This window comes from Triturus cristatus, chromosome 7 (assembly GCF_964204655.1).
Source record: "Triturus cristatus chromosome 7, aTriCri1.1, whole genome shotgun sequence".
Classification (NCBI taxonomy): Eukaryota; Metazoa; Chordata; class Amphibia; order Caudata; family Salamandridae; genus Triturus; species Triturus cristatus.
This window is the reverse complement of record NC_140590.1, coordinates 1,170,632,182-1,170,647,607: the sequence shown is the minus strand read 5'-3', so window position 1 is coordinate 1,170,647,607 and position 15,426 is coordinate 1,170,632,182. Positions and strand designations below refer to the sequence as shown.

Here is a 15,426-nt window from a genome sequence, read left to right as displayed (position 1 = left end):
CCTATACGGCCCACCCTGTCTGCCCTTTGGATAGAGTAGTTACCCGGGATAGCGTCGATTAGATCAGGTCCTGAAGCTGCATTTGCCAAGGTTCAGTTTTGATGACCCAGTTAGGTTCCAGGTCCTCAATGAGTATCCCAAACTCTGTTCTATGCTTAATGAGAGATCGTGCATTGAGCAGTAGCCCCTTATAGCCCTTGATGTCAACTGGGGTGGTCACCAATGGAGTTATCCATTTTCCTTTTCTATGGACAACCATAGTAATTGCTTGGGAGGGAATGGAGTAGCCGCATGCCAGACTTGACTGGAATGATCCTGTTCATTCTCTGATGGAAATATGGGGCCCGTACAATTATTGTGGCTTAGCCATTACCCCATGTCAACCTAACGGGAAGAGCAAGCCTCGTAGGTTGTGAAAAACACATATGGGTATTCCTCACTATCTGGGCATGAAACACACGTGTGCCTGCCCTGCCTTTCACCTACCACTTGCTTCACCCTTTAAGACTTGTCCTAGGGGTGTTCTAGTGGTGAAAAGTACCCTCAGGATTGGCCAGTGGTTTAGAAAGGCCAGCGTGAGCATAAGTTCAATTGCGCACACACAGGCCTGTAATGGCAGGCTTGACACGCTTCAAAAACATCATAGATGCAAGTGCACAGACACAGGCCTGCAATGGTAGGCTGTGACATACGTTTAAAAACATCAGTTAAGCACCACTTCCTAACATGTATAGCAAGGGTGCACACACTTTCACACTGTATTTACAGTGAAAAAGTGCCCACAGCACTAAGGCCACAAAGCACAACCACCATAAGGCTACTCCCTGCTGTAAGCTAAAACTGTGGTTTTGAGTCATTCAGCTATTCCCCAAGGTTGACCCATGGGAAGAGGAGACCTCCTAAGTAGGAAAAAACCCACATGGTGATTATTCACTACCTGGGCAGGAAACACACGTGTACCTGCCATGCATCTCCCCTACCAGTTGCCTAAGCCCTCAGGGCTTACCCTAGGGGTGTCCTAGTGGCAGTGAATGGCCCACTCAGCATTGGCTAACGGTTTAGAAATGCCAACCTGAGCACAAATGCATCTGCACATACACAGGCCTGCAATGGCAGGTCTGATACATGTTTAAAGGCTATCCTGGTGGGTGGCATAATCAGTCCTGCTGCCTACTAGTAGCCAGTATAGTACTGGCCCTGGGTATGTGGTGTACCTTGTTACAGGGCACCCTTGGGTACCACACCGAAACCAATCCGATAAGCACCACTTCCTAGCATATGTAGATGGGCCACAAGCATTTTTCCACTGCAATACAGTGGGAAAGACTTTCACACTGCAATACAGTGGGAACGTGCCTTAAGTCTTAAGGCCACAGAAAAAGATTCAGCAGAACAAGAGGAAAAAAAGCCAAATGTTTTAGGGAACTCCCCTAAGAAGGGCCATGTCCAACATGTGCCCTTGGGTAGTGGGGCCAGATGCATCCAGCTCTGTGTTGAGCACTGTGTTAAAGTCTCCACGAAGGATGGTTATGCCCATCGGCAGGTTGGTGAGTGTAAAGAGGTCAGCAAGGACAATGTGGTAGCGGGTGCTTGGTTGGGTGCGTACACATAGAAAGTTATGGTGACGACCCTCCAGCCCAACACATCTACCCTGTGCATCTGTGTTTGTTAGTGACCGAAAGAGGGAACCCACTACATAGCAAAGTGCCACCCCATAAACCCCGGGTAAACCCTGAGTGGTACTCCCTGTCATATCCATAACGCCAAAGGAATGGACATTGGGTTCCCAGCAGGTGGGTCTCCTGCAGCATGAGAACAGCAGGCTGTAAGTGTTTGGCGTAGCGCAGGACGGTGTTGTGTTTAATGCAGTCTAGCAGATCATTCATATTCCAGGGCATCAGTTTAAATGAAGACATCCCGGTTGTGGGTGTGATATCGGACAGGCAGCGAGCTCTGCCCCAGCACGAGCCATGAGGGGCACCATTGGCAATGTAAACAGGGACAGGTTACTATTGAGGAGCTGTTTAAGAGTGGAAGTACACGTGATGAACCTAGAAAGAAAGAACAAAACACATACAACAAATAAATCCCCCCTGACCCCTCAACTCCCCAATCCCATACTTCCGACTCACAAATGCATGTGTCGCTGAAACTAGTCCTCAACGGAAGACAAACTAAACAGAAAAAAGAACAAGCAAGAGTCACAGGCAATCAATGTGGACCTTCTCCATGAAGAACATAATGCTAAATAGATAAAGGAAAACAGGACTGTCATGTAATTACAGTGCGTATCGGACTATGTCTCTACATGGGGCCCCAGTCCTCCCACCCCCATCAGAAACAGGCAAGTGTCTAAGGAGACTGGACAGTAGGAATCTCCCCGCTCGGGTCATGACTGTAGTGCATCCGACAGCTGTCCATCACCTGCACACTCCCCATTCGCAAGGAGATCAGAGTCCGAGGAGTTCGGCCGGGCGCCATCTCGGGCATGTGGTCTGTAGGAACAAGCCCGTCTCTTACTCTGTGGCTTTGGGAACCGGCCGGTTGTACCCCAATGCGGCCCACCACCAGGATTCACATGTTCTGGCGACCCCCTTCAAGTCTCTCCTCTCCTCAAGCCGCTCCCAGGCCTGCTCATGGGTTTCAAAGAAGTAGGATTTAGAGTTGAAAAGGACCTTCAATTTTGCAGGGAACAGCAGCATGTATTGGAGATTAAGCGCTCGTAGGTTTTGCTAGACCTCAGTGAAGGAGCGAAGACTTTTTGGGACTAACTTGATTTAATTGGGGAAGAACATTATGCGTACATTTTGAAATTGAAAGTCAGGTTGCCCACGGGCCTTTCTGAGGATAGCGTCCCCGTCTCAGAAGTTTAGTATTTTGGTGATCAATGGGTGTGCCGGTGCCCCAGAGGGAGGTCGTTGAGCTAAGGATCTGTGAGCTCATTACACCACAAACCAAGGAGAGAGCACTATCTCCGGAATCCTTGAGCGGAACCAATTCTTCAGGAATTTAGCAGTGTCTGGTGTCTCAGACCCCTCCGGGAAACCCACTATTTGCAGGTTATTACAGTGGGAGTGGTTTTTGGCATCATCCGCTCTGTCCTCTAGGGCCATCACAGAGGACAACAAAACCGCTTCAGGACAGTCAAGTCATTCATCGCCGAGGACACCCGGCATTTGGCTTCAGAGACTAGAGTGACGACGTTTCTAAGATCCTGCAACATCTATCTGAACTTCACCTACTCAGCTTTTCTTGACGGATTTCGGGTCCTTAATGGCTTTGAGAATGGTGGCCAGGTCGGGCTGGGCATGTTCCAGAGGGGCCGCTACGCCAGGGGGCCCAGTTGAGTTCTCAGGTCCTGCTGGCACTGTGGTAAAACGGTCAATCTTGGTTTGGGCCTGCACAGGCTGGGGGGGGCTTATCCTTGGTCATTTTAGTTGTTACAGGGCCGGGATCAGGAGCTGACATAGTAAGCAGAGCCCAACTCTGGCCTGCTTGCCTTCAGGCAGCATGAGCAGCCAGGATATCCCAGGGGCTAGGACCAGTGGCAGGGTCAGCTGGTGAGTCCCAGGCACCAGTCCACCAGGACTTGAGGAGGAAATAGAGGAGGGGAAGGGGACCGCCTCATAAGTTCCAGTCAGAGATCACTGCCTCCACAGTGGCCACCTCAGCCCACCCCCATGGTCCCCCCCCACCCCCGCCTTAACCGGTCTAGCTGCGAGTGGTCCAAGACGCTGAGGTCTTCTCTCGGCCTATCAATCGCGAGGCCCCAGGGCAAGAAGGATTATTCACTTTGGTATGTCGCTGAGGGTAGGGGGTGTCAGACCTCAGCCCAAAAGGACAGATAGGACAGTCTCTTCCCCGGCCCCAAAACAGCCAGATGCATCCCAATGGCAGGGGTAGAGGGAGTCTCCGGTGTCGCATCCTCCGGGAGGGAACAGTCGGTCAGGCTCTGACCCCTGGCATCCACTGAGGCCGCAGCAGGTCTCATCAGCCGTGCGACCCCTTCACGGGAGGCCCAGCACCACAAAGGGTCGTGCTTTCAGCTGCCTGACCTGGAGGAGGGGAGGAAGAGAGAGAAAGTTACCCCCCCCCTCAGCCCCCCAGGAATGCAGTCCGCGGTCAAGCTGTCCACCACAGTCCGGACCTGCTACGGGAAGGAGGCACCCGTAGGAGGAAGGAGGGTAGATGCGCAGGGGGAGCTCCAGCTAACGTCGTGGTGGATGGTTGGCCACCTCCTCAGCTGCGTCGCTGCTCCAAGCATGGCGTATCCCCAACAGGCAATGTCAGCAGGTACAGGACCTAGGCTATGGGATGAGGGCTTCAGACGGCGGGTCACTGTGGCACCCTGGGGGCTCCAGCCCCGAACAGACAGTCATAGCTCCTTCACGGAGGGCAGGTAAGCAAGTGAGGCCCAAGGACAGTTGCACGGGTGATCAGGATGAAGTCGTATGGCAGAGAAGGTCAGGAGCAGTTTTACACTCTGCGACCGCCAGGTTGGCCTCCTTGGCCATAGGGTAGCATCTTACTAATAAAGCTTCACAGTTGCTCATGGGTAAGTCCTTAATGATTTGTATTGCCATTTGACAATAGTACATAACTTTGGGTAGGAGCCGTCCTGTACATAGTACTATTAGGTGCATAGGTTCAGCATTCATTAAACGGCTGTGTTGATACAGGAAAGAAACTTTAATTAGCACAGTCATGATACAGCACGGTTGACAAAACAAAATCGTGATATAGATTCATTATGTGGTAAGTAGTACAGTGTTGGTTTTATCCCGCTTTCGGCAGTCCAAATGTAACCCATGTTCACGGACAGCAACTTGATTAGTCAGTGACTTTGTTCAGTTTCCTGGCTACCATCATGAACTGCTCTCTGTATGGACTCGCCAATGGTTGTTCTAGGACCTACCGTAGTAATGCCATATTACATAAACGATAAGTAACCTAAACTAGGTTAAAACAAGATAAGATAAAATAGTCTAGCGGGTCTGAATCTTAATTGAGCATACAATACCCCGCATTTGGCTCCCACCTCTGTGGGATCTAAGTCCGATGGTCTAATCTACTGGAGGGCATAGGGTGGGGTCACAAGACAACTCATCCAACTGCAAGTTCCACCACACCTTAAAGGTATTCACCGAAGGGGAGCAATCAGCGCTTTTTACTCTGGGTCCCTGTGCCCCAAACAGAACAGTGGTTCACCGAAGCCTCCAAAGTCGTCTCCATCTAATCAGAAGTATCTACTCTTCCCTCAAACGGTCTTGGGGGTGGCCCTCAGCTCTACCATCTCACGCATTCTGGCCCTTATCATCTACCCCAGGGTTATCTCCCTTGTTGTCCCAGACCTCCAGAACGTCTGCCCAAAGACCTCCTTTATCATCTCTGATCAGCCCGTTCCTCTGTCTGGCCCACAATGTGACATCCCTTTCCCACACCGCAACCATTAGGCCCTCCCCAGAGCGCCAACACATTGCTATCCATCCCCTGGCTAACACCAAAGCCAGGTCCACAATTTTGGTGCCAACTCTATGCGCCTTTTGTCTAGGGAACAACATAAGAGGCACACCTGTGCTATGCACAAAATTGTATGGTCTAATACCCTGTCCAGCGTGGGGAGTACAGTGTCCCAGAATTGTCGGAAACCGGGCAACTCAATGTCATATATCCAAAATCTGTCCCCAGTGTCCTGCACCTGGGGCAAGCCCTTGGCTCTCCCCCATACATAGCCTGTAATCTATGAGGGGTTAAGTATGTCATGTGTATATAATTAAACTGGACGTACTTTAGCCTTGTATGTTTCTGGAGATAAGCTTGGGACATGCCAAAACTGCACCCCACTTTGAGTCCCGGAGTTCCCTCCCCAGCAGTTCCTTCCATCTCCCCTTATCTTTGCCAAGGGCCCCATGGCCATTTCCAACTGCGCCCTGTAGAACCACTTCACCCAGGTTGTGCACGACACCTAGAGTCATCAGGGCTTGAAGAACAGCATGGATCTCTGGCTCCTGGCGGCTATGAGACCACAGGTCCGTGAATGGGTAAGTTCTTGCCGTGAGATACTTGTCAAGGTTTCTTGTTGATGACTTCTAGGCATACTCCGATCTTGTCACAACATTTTGCTGTATTCAGACGGAATGGCTTCAAAGGGTGTGGGTAATTCTCAATAATCCACGTTTCTATGATGAAAGTGAGGTCTGGCGTTGCTTCTGATAGGGTAAATATGTTGTTATGGCTTTTGGGAATGAATCTTGCATTGAAGAGTAAGCAGTTAACTGCTGAGCCTGTGTCCTCTTGTCACATTGAGGATGTGGGAACAGATATAGAAGAGGGGGGATGGCATAGGATATGGGTAGGGGATACTGTTGGGTGCTCAGGCTGTAGCAAGAGATAGGACTGGAGAATGGGTTAGAGGACAAATGTGCAGAGGGGGGTGTGTGTGTTTGTTTGTTTGTTTTAGTTTTATGAGTAGGAATCAAAGGGTGGGTTGCCCTGGCTATAGCTGGAGGTAGAATTGGTGAGTGGGCATGTGGAACTGAGGTGTAGAGGTACACGTGGGGCAATGGGGTACAGGTAGGCATTAAAGGGTAGCCTGCTCTGGCTGTAGCCTCAAGTGGGATTGATGAGCGTGGTTGTGGGTTAGAGGACCCTGGCATTAGAGAGTTGTATATGGTTATGGATGCTGTTTGAGGGAAATGGTTGTGGTCCAGCTGCAAGTTCGCATTGTGAGCTGAATAGGGTGGGGAATGGTAAGAGGGGAAGATGTACCGTGCAAATCTGCTCTTTTTGGTTGAGATCCGCCTTTGGGTAGTTTGTAGTTATTACCCAGAGCCCAGTAATACTTTTCTTCAACCTGTGGATGTATATGAGTTTTGTATCAATGAGTGCATGTCCCTACTCCCAGTGACATGTGTTCTCTGCAGTGATGGTTGCTTACCTGGACCTCTGCAGGAGGAGTTACTGATTTTATGGATCAAGGTCCTTTCCAGGCTATAACAGGCAGCAGTTACATCAATCGCCCACTACCTGGATGCCTGGGCACCCTAATATTTCTGGTTAAGTATGAGTGAAAGCCCTGGTTGTCGCTGCATTATTAGGCCCAATGCCGAACTAGCGTTAAATTGGGCTGCGCAGTAATAAATGCAGAGCAACATCGCCACCTAGTGGCACAGCGCTACCACCACATGTTTTAAATTCCGACGGGATACTCAAGAGTGAGCGAGCAAGAGACCTCAAAAATGGCTTATAAGCACCACTAGGCTAACGCTGGTGCCAAAGCCCCAAACAACAATGCCGGGGTCAGGCCCCTTAGGATAAAGAGGAACAACAACCTACACACTGACCAACTCATTACCACCCTTCAGCATAAATTGGCCAACGTCGCCACAGCAGCCCCCTGGGTGGATGGCGCGGATAAGCAGATTGTTTCTCTCATTGCCCTGAAGAAATTGTTCAGTCTCCATGGTCAAAAGATCACTTTTACTGTGCAGAGATCGAGGTGTTCACATTATTTGAAAACCTCTATACTGGTGACGAAGGCGATTTCAGAAAACAAACAAGGTGTCCAGGAAGACTATTATATCTAAGTCTAAAGGAACCATAGACCAACAATTCTTAAGTTCACTAGCGTTATTCAGCTTAACAATGAGACAGTGTCCGCCTGGTAACAAATTTTGAATTTAGGACTGGTCAAGTGCTTTAGGCTTGTATATATTTCTTTCTGTATTATGAATGTACTTAAGTGTCTTTTTCTATTTATTTTTTCACAAAGGTATTGTGTTGTATGTATTAATGTGGATTATGTGTTAAAATGTTAACTGGAAGACCTCGTGTAACCTAATAATGTGTTACCCTTTCTAAGACATGTAAAATTAATTTCAAATGTCTTTTCGTAAAAGCTAAACTAATCTGAATAAAGCTAGTGAACTTTAGAATTGTTGGTCTAAGGTTCCTTTAGACTTAGATATAATAGTCTTATCCAGTATTGGGGTATCTTTCATAGATTCACATGCCTGAATCATTCCCCGTCGCCGAGGCGGGAGTCCCACGGTAAATAAAAAAGTAGTGCCAAAAATAATAATAGTAGTAGTAGTAGGCCCCAAAGAAAAAGGCCTAAGGCCTAGATCTTAGCAGCCTATCTACATCATTATGCAAAAAGAACCAAAGAATTGGTATCAAGCAATCAGCTATCAGCACCCTCTAGAACACTCTCAGCAGAGCCAGTTCTCCTCAGATTTTCCCTGCATGTTGTTTGTTTTCTATCAATTCAGTGGTCCAGTCCAAGCAGTTGAGGACCAAAGACTTGCTTGTTTACACAATTAGAAACGCGATTATTAAGCAGCAGTAGCCGCAATCAATGCACACTTCTATCTGCAAAGTAACCCAACAGGGGGAGGCCACTGATGTTTTTTCTGCACTCTTGCGCAAAATTACCGGCACATGTACACAGGTGGTTACTCAGGGGCAGTCCCTCAATACCTCCGGATCCCAGACCTCAGGCTCTCCTGGGGCCTGTGGGTCACTTGGCGGCTACGACGGTTACGGTGGCCTTTGGTGCCCTAGCTCTTCATGGTGACTATCCAGAGGGGCTGGGAAACCACGGTTGGGGGGCCAGCGGCATGGTGCTTGGAGCTGCGCCGCTTTTGCCTGCCTGGTCTGTTTGGGGCTAGGAGAGGCCCCCGTGTCGCCATTGCAGCTCCGCTCGCTTGGCCGTCCTTTGAGCCATGCGCTGCGCTGCGGTCCCGGTGGCCTAGGGACTGCAGGGCCGTGAGGCGCGGGGCACGGACGCAGAGGCCCATGCTCCCTAATCTGTGTGGCACCATCAGCCATACCATGTAAACCTTGCCTGTAATCCGCCGCGGTGTAGATGATAATCGACACTACCACTGTAACAGAGGTGAGCGGGGCTTGTGGGGCAGCCGGCCCAGTGGGTGTGGGTTGTTTGTGACTTCCAGCCAGTAACCGTGGCCTGCCTGTGGGATTGGGGGGCTTGTTGCGGGGCCTTCGCGTGAACCCCCACATCCCCTTTGCCCCACCATCGATACTTGCCAGCTCTCCAGGGAGGCTCTCTGACTTTTTCACAGCCCTATGTATGTGACCTGTGGTGGTTGACCTGCTACTGTGAGCGACACGAGGATAGGGCCGGCTTTCCCTGATCAAGCGATAACAATAACCACAAACCTTATAATGTAATCCCTGGTGGTGGAGCCCAAGCTGCAGACTGTTCTTGGTGGTGAACTACCTGTGAGTTGTGGATACGGGAGACCGCCACTTTGTGCGCAATGTCAGGCATTTAAGTGGGAACATACAGTTTTAGCGGCTAGACTAACACGCTCCCGTCCTGGTCTGCACATATACAATCTTCCCCTGCAACGCAGACACCCTTGCACTATGGTGCAAGGGTATTCGCGTTGGCGCTAGTCAGCTAAATTAGCACCAGCACAGGGGGAAACGCAGGGCTGCACTGTATGCTTGTAAATATGTGCAGCCCTGCGTTTCAGAAGTGGTAAAGCACGGTATTATGCCAAGGAGGCTAACGCCGTGCTCCGCCACTTCCTCGTAAATATGCCCCTCAATGAGCTAAACTGTGCTTCAAGTTATGACTGGTGAAAGTCAAGCTTTGTCCGATGTCTGGGACATGGAGTGCCTGAACCTAGACAAATCCAGGGGCATTTATTTTTCTCAGCTGATTTTTATGTGAGGATTTTCATTTTCGTTCAGAAAAGAGTGGCATCCAAAAACATTAGTTTATTTACATTTGTCTTCAAGTAGGCAGTGTTAGGGAAGCTGATTTAGACCTGCATTTGGTAGGAAACCCAGCAAGCAAAGTGAATTTAGAGTTTTGCAAAGAGGTAGCCCAGCGCTGTATTTTACTTGCGTATGTGTGACTTTCTTTTGTGTCAACTGCTGAATCATGCGATACCAAAGGGGATGATGGACGGAGCGCTTGAGCAAATCAAACACTCACCCCCAGTCAACTGATCTAGGTTTAATCCATCATCATTCTTTAGCTCACTCCACCACCCCAGTTCAGACATGGCCATATGCAAATCAGTCTGACCCTGTGCCTCATGGGAACAGTCCAGCCCGAACTGCCAAGCATGGTGGAGTGAGCTAAAGAATGATGATGGATTAAACCCAGATCAGTTGACTGGGGGTGAGTGTTTGATTTGCTCTAACGCTCCGTCCATCATCCCCTTTGGTATCGCTGTTTTCGCCCTAAGTTGGCAGGGTATGCCCAGACTTGGGTCCCTTGCTCACTTTGCCACTGGATTCAAGATAGCCTGGCTGATGAGGGTTATGAACCCGAAACCGGTCCCAGGATGCTTCTTTCCGGTCCAGGGAAGACATGGCTTGGCAGTTCGGGCTGGTCTGTTCCCATGAGGCACAGGGTGGGACTGATTTGCATATGGCCATGTCTGAACTGGGGTGGTGGAGTGAGCTAAAGAATGACGATGGATTAAACCCAGATCAGTTGACTGGGGGTGAGTGTTTGATTTGCTCTAACGCTCTGTCCATCATCCCCTTTGGAGCTGCTGAATCATGCCACAAAAGATTTCCTAAAATCTCACTAGCAAACAGAAAGCATTGCAGGGAATTAAAACAGAAGCACTTATTGCATCCATGCTGCAGCGGTCACATCTACCCACAAGGAAAGCTGAAAACAGCAGCTGAGTATAATAATTAAACATAGTACCTACTGCAAACGTAATTGTACCTTGTTCTTAAATATCTTCTGTCATTACTACCCATTTCAATTGTGATATTTGTTTTGATTCTGAATGATAAAAGTACCATTAGCTTTGCCTTGATTCAAATCGGTGACTGGCAGGTTAGACAGAGCAGTGGAGGCAAAAACTACTAAGACTCTTTCTTAAATATAGTGAGGGTTCATGGGCCATACTGTAAGGAACACCATTAGCCTATTTAACCACAAATAAAACAGTCTTATAATCAGCTGACAGGACAGTTTCTGGAACTAGAAAATCCATCCTCCGGTTCTAAAAGCTATCCCTGGGCTCCCAGCACAAGCTAAAAAAATACATTTATAAATGCTTGCATGTATCACCTTTTAACGTTTTGCACCAACAACGACTGGAGTACCTTTGATAACTTTCAAATCTTTGGTGGAAACATTTAAGCTGCCTAGGCTTTTAAGGGCTTCAAAAGCAACAACAAAAAATCACAATGCCTTTACGCATTCATGTACTGAGAAGCCACTTCCCTACAACATGTTTTGCCAGTTGACCTGAGACAGAGACACTCAGAGGATCTCATCTAATTTCAGAAAAAGTGGTGAAAAAAACCATATTTTACTTTACTGGGACTATTCAACTTATTCCATTCCTCTTACTGTCTTTTCCCTCCCTCTCCTATAGACCCCCTGCTGCTCACCCATCCATACCTTTTTGAGTTTTTCTAACTGTCTCTTTCTCAAAATCCACCTCTCTAGTTCTTGTATCACCACGTCTGTAAATTTTCCCATCAATCCCTGTCCCTATATGTTTTTGTTTTCTACCTCACCCTCCTTTCTGCTTTCTCTACTCTACTGGTTTCCCAGTGCTTCTTTTCACCCTTACTCCTACTTGTCTCTCACCTATTTGTTTGCCAAAAATGTTATCCCTCTAAACTAAGTATGTTCAGGATGATCTTCACTAGTGTTATTGACAGTGTGGTGACAGTTTTCTGGTAGAGAAGCAAGAAAGCAAATACAATTGCATTGTTTCTTGGGTCATGGCACGAGTGTACATGGGAGAAGTTCTAAAATAGTATCTTTTTACAAATTTGACCAGAACCAAGTTCTTCAATTCTCTCTGGTACATATGCACGATTGTACAGGAAGGACAGATGGTGATTGAGAAAGGAGAACTATTTGGGCATGTGCAATGCAAACTGCAACCCTGTGCTTTTCTTGGGCAGCATACATGTTTGTGGGAGAACACTGACCTCACTGCACTTGTTCTCCCTTTCCAGATCAAGGAGTACCTAACGGACCTGACGCAGATCTGGTCTGAGATGTGGAAGGAGTAGATCACAGAACGCACAAACTACTTTACTTTACAGGTGGAAAATGGGATCGTCTCTAGACAGATTCAAGTCCTGGCAGAGAGCCGAGAAATTACACTTTGGGGGTGAAGGGTGTTAAAGTAACAGCAGGGGTGAGGGGAAAGAGAGAGTCTTCAGACCAATATTTTATTATATGTGGGACCTGGTGAAAAATAAATATCTATATTCTTTTTTTTTGCTAGAAATCTGTTTATTAAAGTTTCATCATGAAATAGCACACAACATGGTTTCAGAGTCAATTCCATAATGCTTATAACGGGTATAATAGGAATGCAACAATGGTGTATGAGGGACCACTGTTGTGGAACACATTACGGATGTGGATGACCAGCAAGTGTACATGTCGTAGATCAATTAATAACAAAACTAATAAAGCAACAGGTACCAGTTCAATGTGCAGCCATGGAAGGACCAATCGAACTATATTGCACCTAAGGGGCACACGTCAGAGCCATCCCAAGGGTTGAGTAGTGAGTTAAGGGGTCCAGCTCAGGAGTTACGGTCACATTGAGGAATGAACCTCCCATTCGGAGAGATGTAATGCTTTGAGCTTGGGCCGGGTGAAGCAGGTGTGCACAATTCGGGAGAGATTATCAATCAACCGCTGGCAGGCGTGAACATTTTATCAGTGTGGGCCAGTTTGTGAGATAAATGCTCCACTGCTAATATTGTCCAGAGCTGCATGAACAAGAGGGTGATAGGAGGAGCCATAGGTTTCTTCCATGCGTGGTCTATGAGCTGTTTCGCAGCGCCTAACATTTTTAATAAGCCGCCAGTCTGCATGTGTCATAGACTCGAGTGTAAGGGGACGTATGTCTAGTGAGATAGGATGCAGGGATTGGGAATCCTATGGTGTGCATTATATATGCCCAAGGATCTCCTTCCAATATATGGTGATAAGTGAGAAAAGACCTCCAGATGTGGTGAAAGTCGCCTGATGCCAATCCACATAGCCAGCAAGTAGTAGGTATTGTGGGAAAAATTGCATGCAGGCGCGTCGTAGTGTAATGCCATTGTACTATAATTTTATAGGCTGTCTCTCACTGGGGTATACTTTTGTGCACCTTGGGTATGTCGCGCCAGAGTGTTTCCCACTGTTTCTGTGAGACACCCCCAGTGGTGATTGAGTGCCATTGCATTTGGTACAGGTAGATACAAGAGGTTGCTGAATGACATGATACCTTTTTGATTAAAGCGCTGACTAGGTTCTCAAAGGGTGTGAAAGCCCTTGTCGCTCCTTGAGCGTTAGGGGGGGTGAAGTGCCCAGTGCTGGAGTTAGCAGTATTGCAGACCGGATGTTTCAGAAATCCTAAAGTCTAATTTGCATTGCTCGAATGGTTTGAAAGTGCCACCTACAAAGAAGTCCTGCAGAGTTTTACACTCGCCAGCCTCCCATTGGCAAAACGCGTGAGGTTGGAGGGCTGGGTGAAGTAAGGTTTTTGGGCAGTCGTGGTGTGGTGGAGATGGGAAGATGGTAAGACCCCTCTTAAATGCTAGTTTATACCAGTTCTCAATAAACTTTCTGGTTGGTGTAGCAATGTATGGGCTACTGAGCCAGGCGAAGTCCCATAAGGGACAGCAAGCCACTGCATGATCCATATGAAACCAGTATTAGTTGCATTTGCGAACAACCAGATCAGAAATATAGCAGATATAGGCCACCAAGTAATATTCGGGTAGGTTAGGGCAGGCCAACCCCCCCTTATCCCTAGGAAGCATTAGCAAAGAGTTGGATACTCAGGCCGTTTACCTCTTCTGGTGAATGTGCACATATCTCATTGCAGACGCTTATTGTCGTCAAAGGGGATGGCTGGGGGTAAGGTTTGGAAAAGGTGAAGTATTCTGGGGAGGACATTCATTTTTATAACACTGATTCGACACAGCCAAGAGATTTGTAGTGGCTTCCAACGACGGAGATCTTCTAAGATGGATTGCTGGTATTCTGGCCAGTTAGCTCGGGTCCAGGAATGCAATGTAGGGGTTAGGTTAAGGCCTAGGTATCGTATGGAGTGTGTTGCCTATTGGAAGGGGCTAAAGATTGTAAGGAGGGCAGGTCCTGTCGGGCTAAATAGTAAGCTTCAATGCGTAAGATTTGTCATGTTCACTTTAAAGCCTGACACCTCTTCAAAGGCAGCGGACAACCGCAGGTACAGAGGTAGCAGGCTGAGTGAGAGTAAGGAGCAGGTTGTCCTCAAAGAGACTGATTTTGTGGGATGGCTCGCCAAAAGGAATATCCGCAATGGCAGCAGTGTGGCAGATGGTAATCACTAGAGGTTCAACTATTGTAGTGAATAGCAGGGGTGAAAGTGGGCACCTGGTGAGTGTGATGGGCTTTGTGGGCTGTCTATTTAGACAGATGGAAGCTGTCAGTGGTACATATGACACCATGATTTTGGCTATCTTCCAGGGCCTAGGCCAGTCTTGCCCAGAACTGCACAGGGAAAGGACCAGCTTACCCTGTTGAATGCCTTCTGCACGTCCAGTGAGAGAAGGCAAGCCCGGATGTTGTGTCATTGTGACTGTCCAACCATGTGAGCAATCTGGAGCACATTAAACGCACCCTGCTGATTGTGAATTAATCCAACTTGATCAGAGTCAATAAGACCAGGAAGGTCAAGTCAAGCCTAAACTCAAACGCCAAGATCTTCATGACAATCTTAGCGTTTGAGTTTAGGAGTGCTATGGGGCGATATGATGAACATGTGTGGTCCTTACCCGGCTTAGGTATAAAGGTAATTTCGGTGGCAGCTATGGTGGACGTGAGGCCAGTGTCCTGGTTAAATGAATTTAACAGTGTAAGCATGCGATTCTGGAGGCTGGAGAAAAATGTTCTGTAAAAGATGGGAGACATCCATTACATTGCGGTCTTTACACCACAATACATTACAACGTGGCCATTACAACGCAAATCGTTACGACGACTTGCGCTGCATGGCGCTATACAGTAAGGAATAGTATGATTTACTATTCCAACACCTTCCCTACTGTTATGTAGGCTGGAGTTGGAATAGTAAATCATACTATTCCTAAGTCCAGCGCCTCTAGAGCAAGTTGTTGCAACGACTTGCGTTGTAATGACTGCGTTGTAAACGTATCACGGTGTAAAGACCACGTTGTAACGTCATACATTCGTAAAAGATGACAGGGAGACCATCCGCGCCCAAGGTCTTTCCAGTGAGCAGCTCCTGGAGGGCCCGGTGGAGCTGTTATAAGGTGATGGGGGCATCAAGGAGTTTCGCATGACGAGGGTCAATTGGAACCCAAACGCATTTGTCCAGATAACATCTATCAGAGCCTGAGGGAGTATCAACCCATATGTAGAGTAGTTGGTAATAGTTATGGAAGGCTTGTTGTTCAGCC

The 15,426-nt window shown here is 48.0% G+C and overlaps 1 protein-coding gene across 1 annotated transcript in view; it reads left to right on the top strand.

Moving 5' to 3' along the window:
* CCDC42 (coiled-coil domain containing 42) overlaps positions 1-12,157 on the top strand; it is a 158,189-nt gene extending 146,032 nt beyond the window's left edge. Inside the window, exon 8 of the mRNA XM_085618462.1 lies at positions 11,974-12,157. Coding sequence (XP_085474588.1) covers positions 11,974-12,030 — 57 coding nt within the window. The 3' untranslated portion in view covers positions 12,031-12,157. The remainder of the gene's footprint in view (positions 1-11,973) is intronic.
* Positions 12,158-15,426: the final 3,269 nt, after the last annotated feature.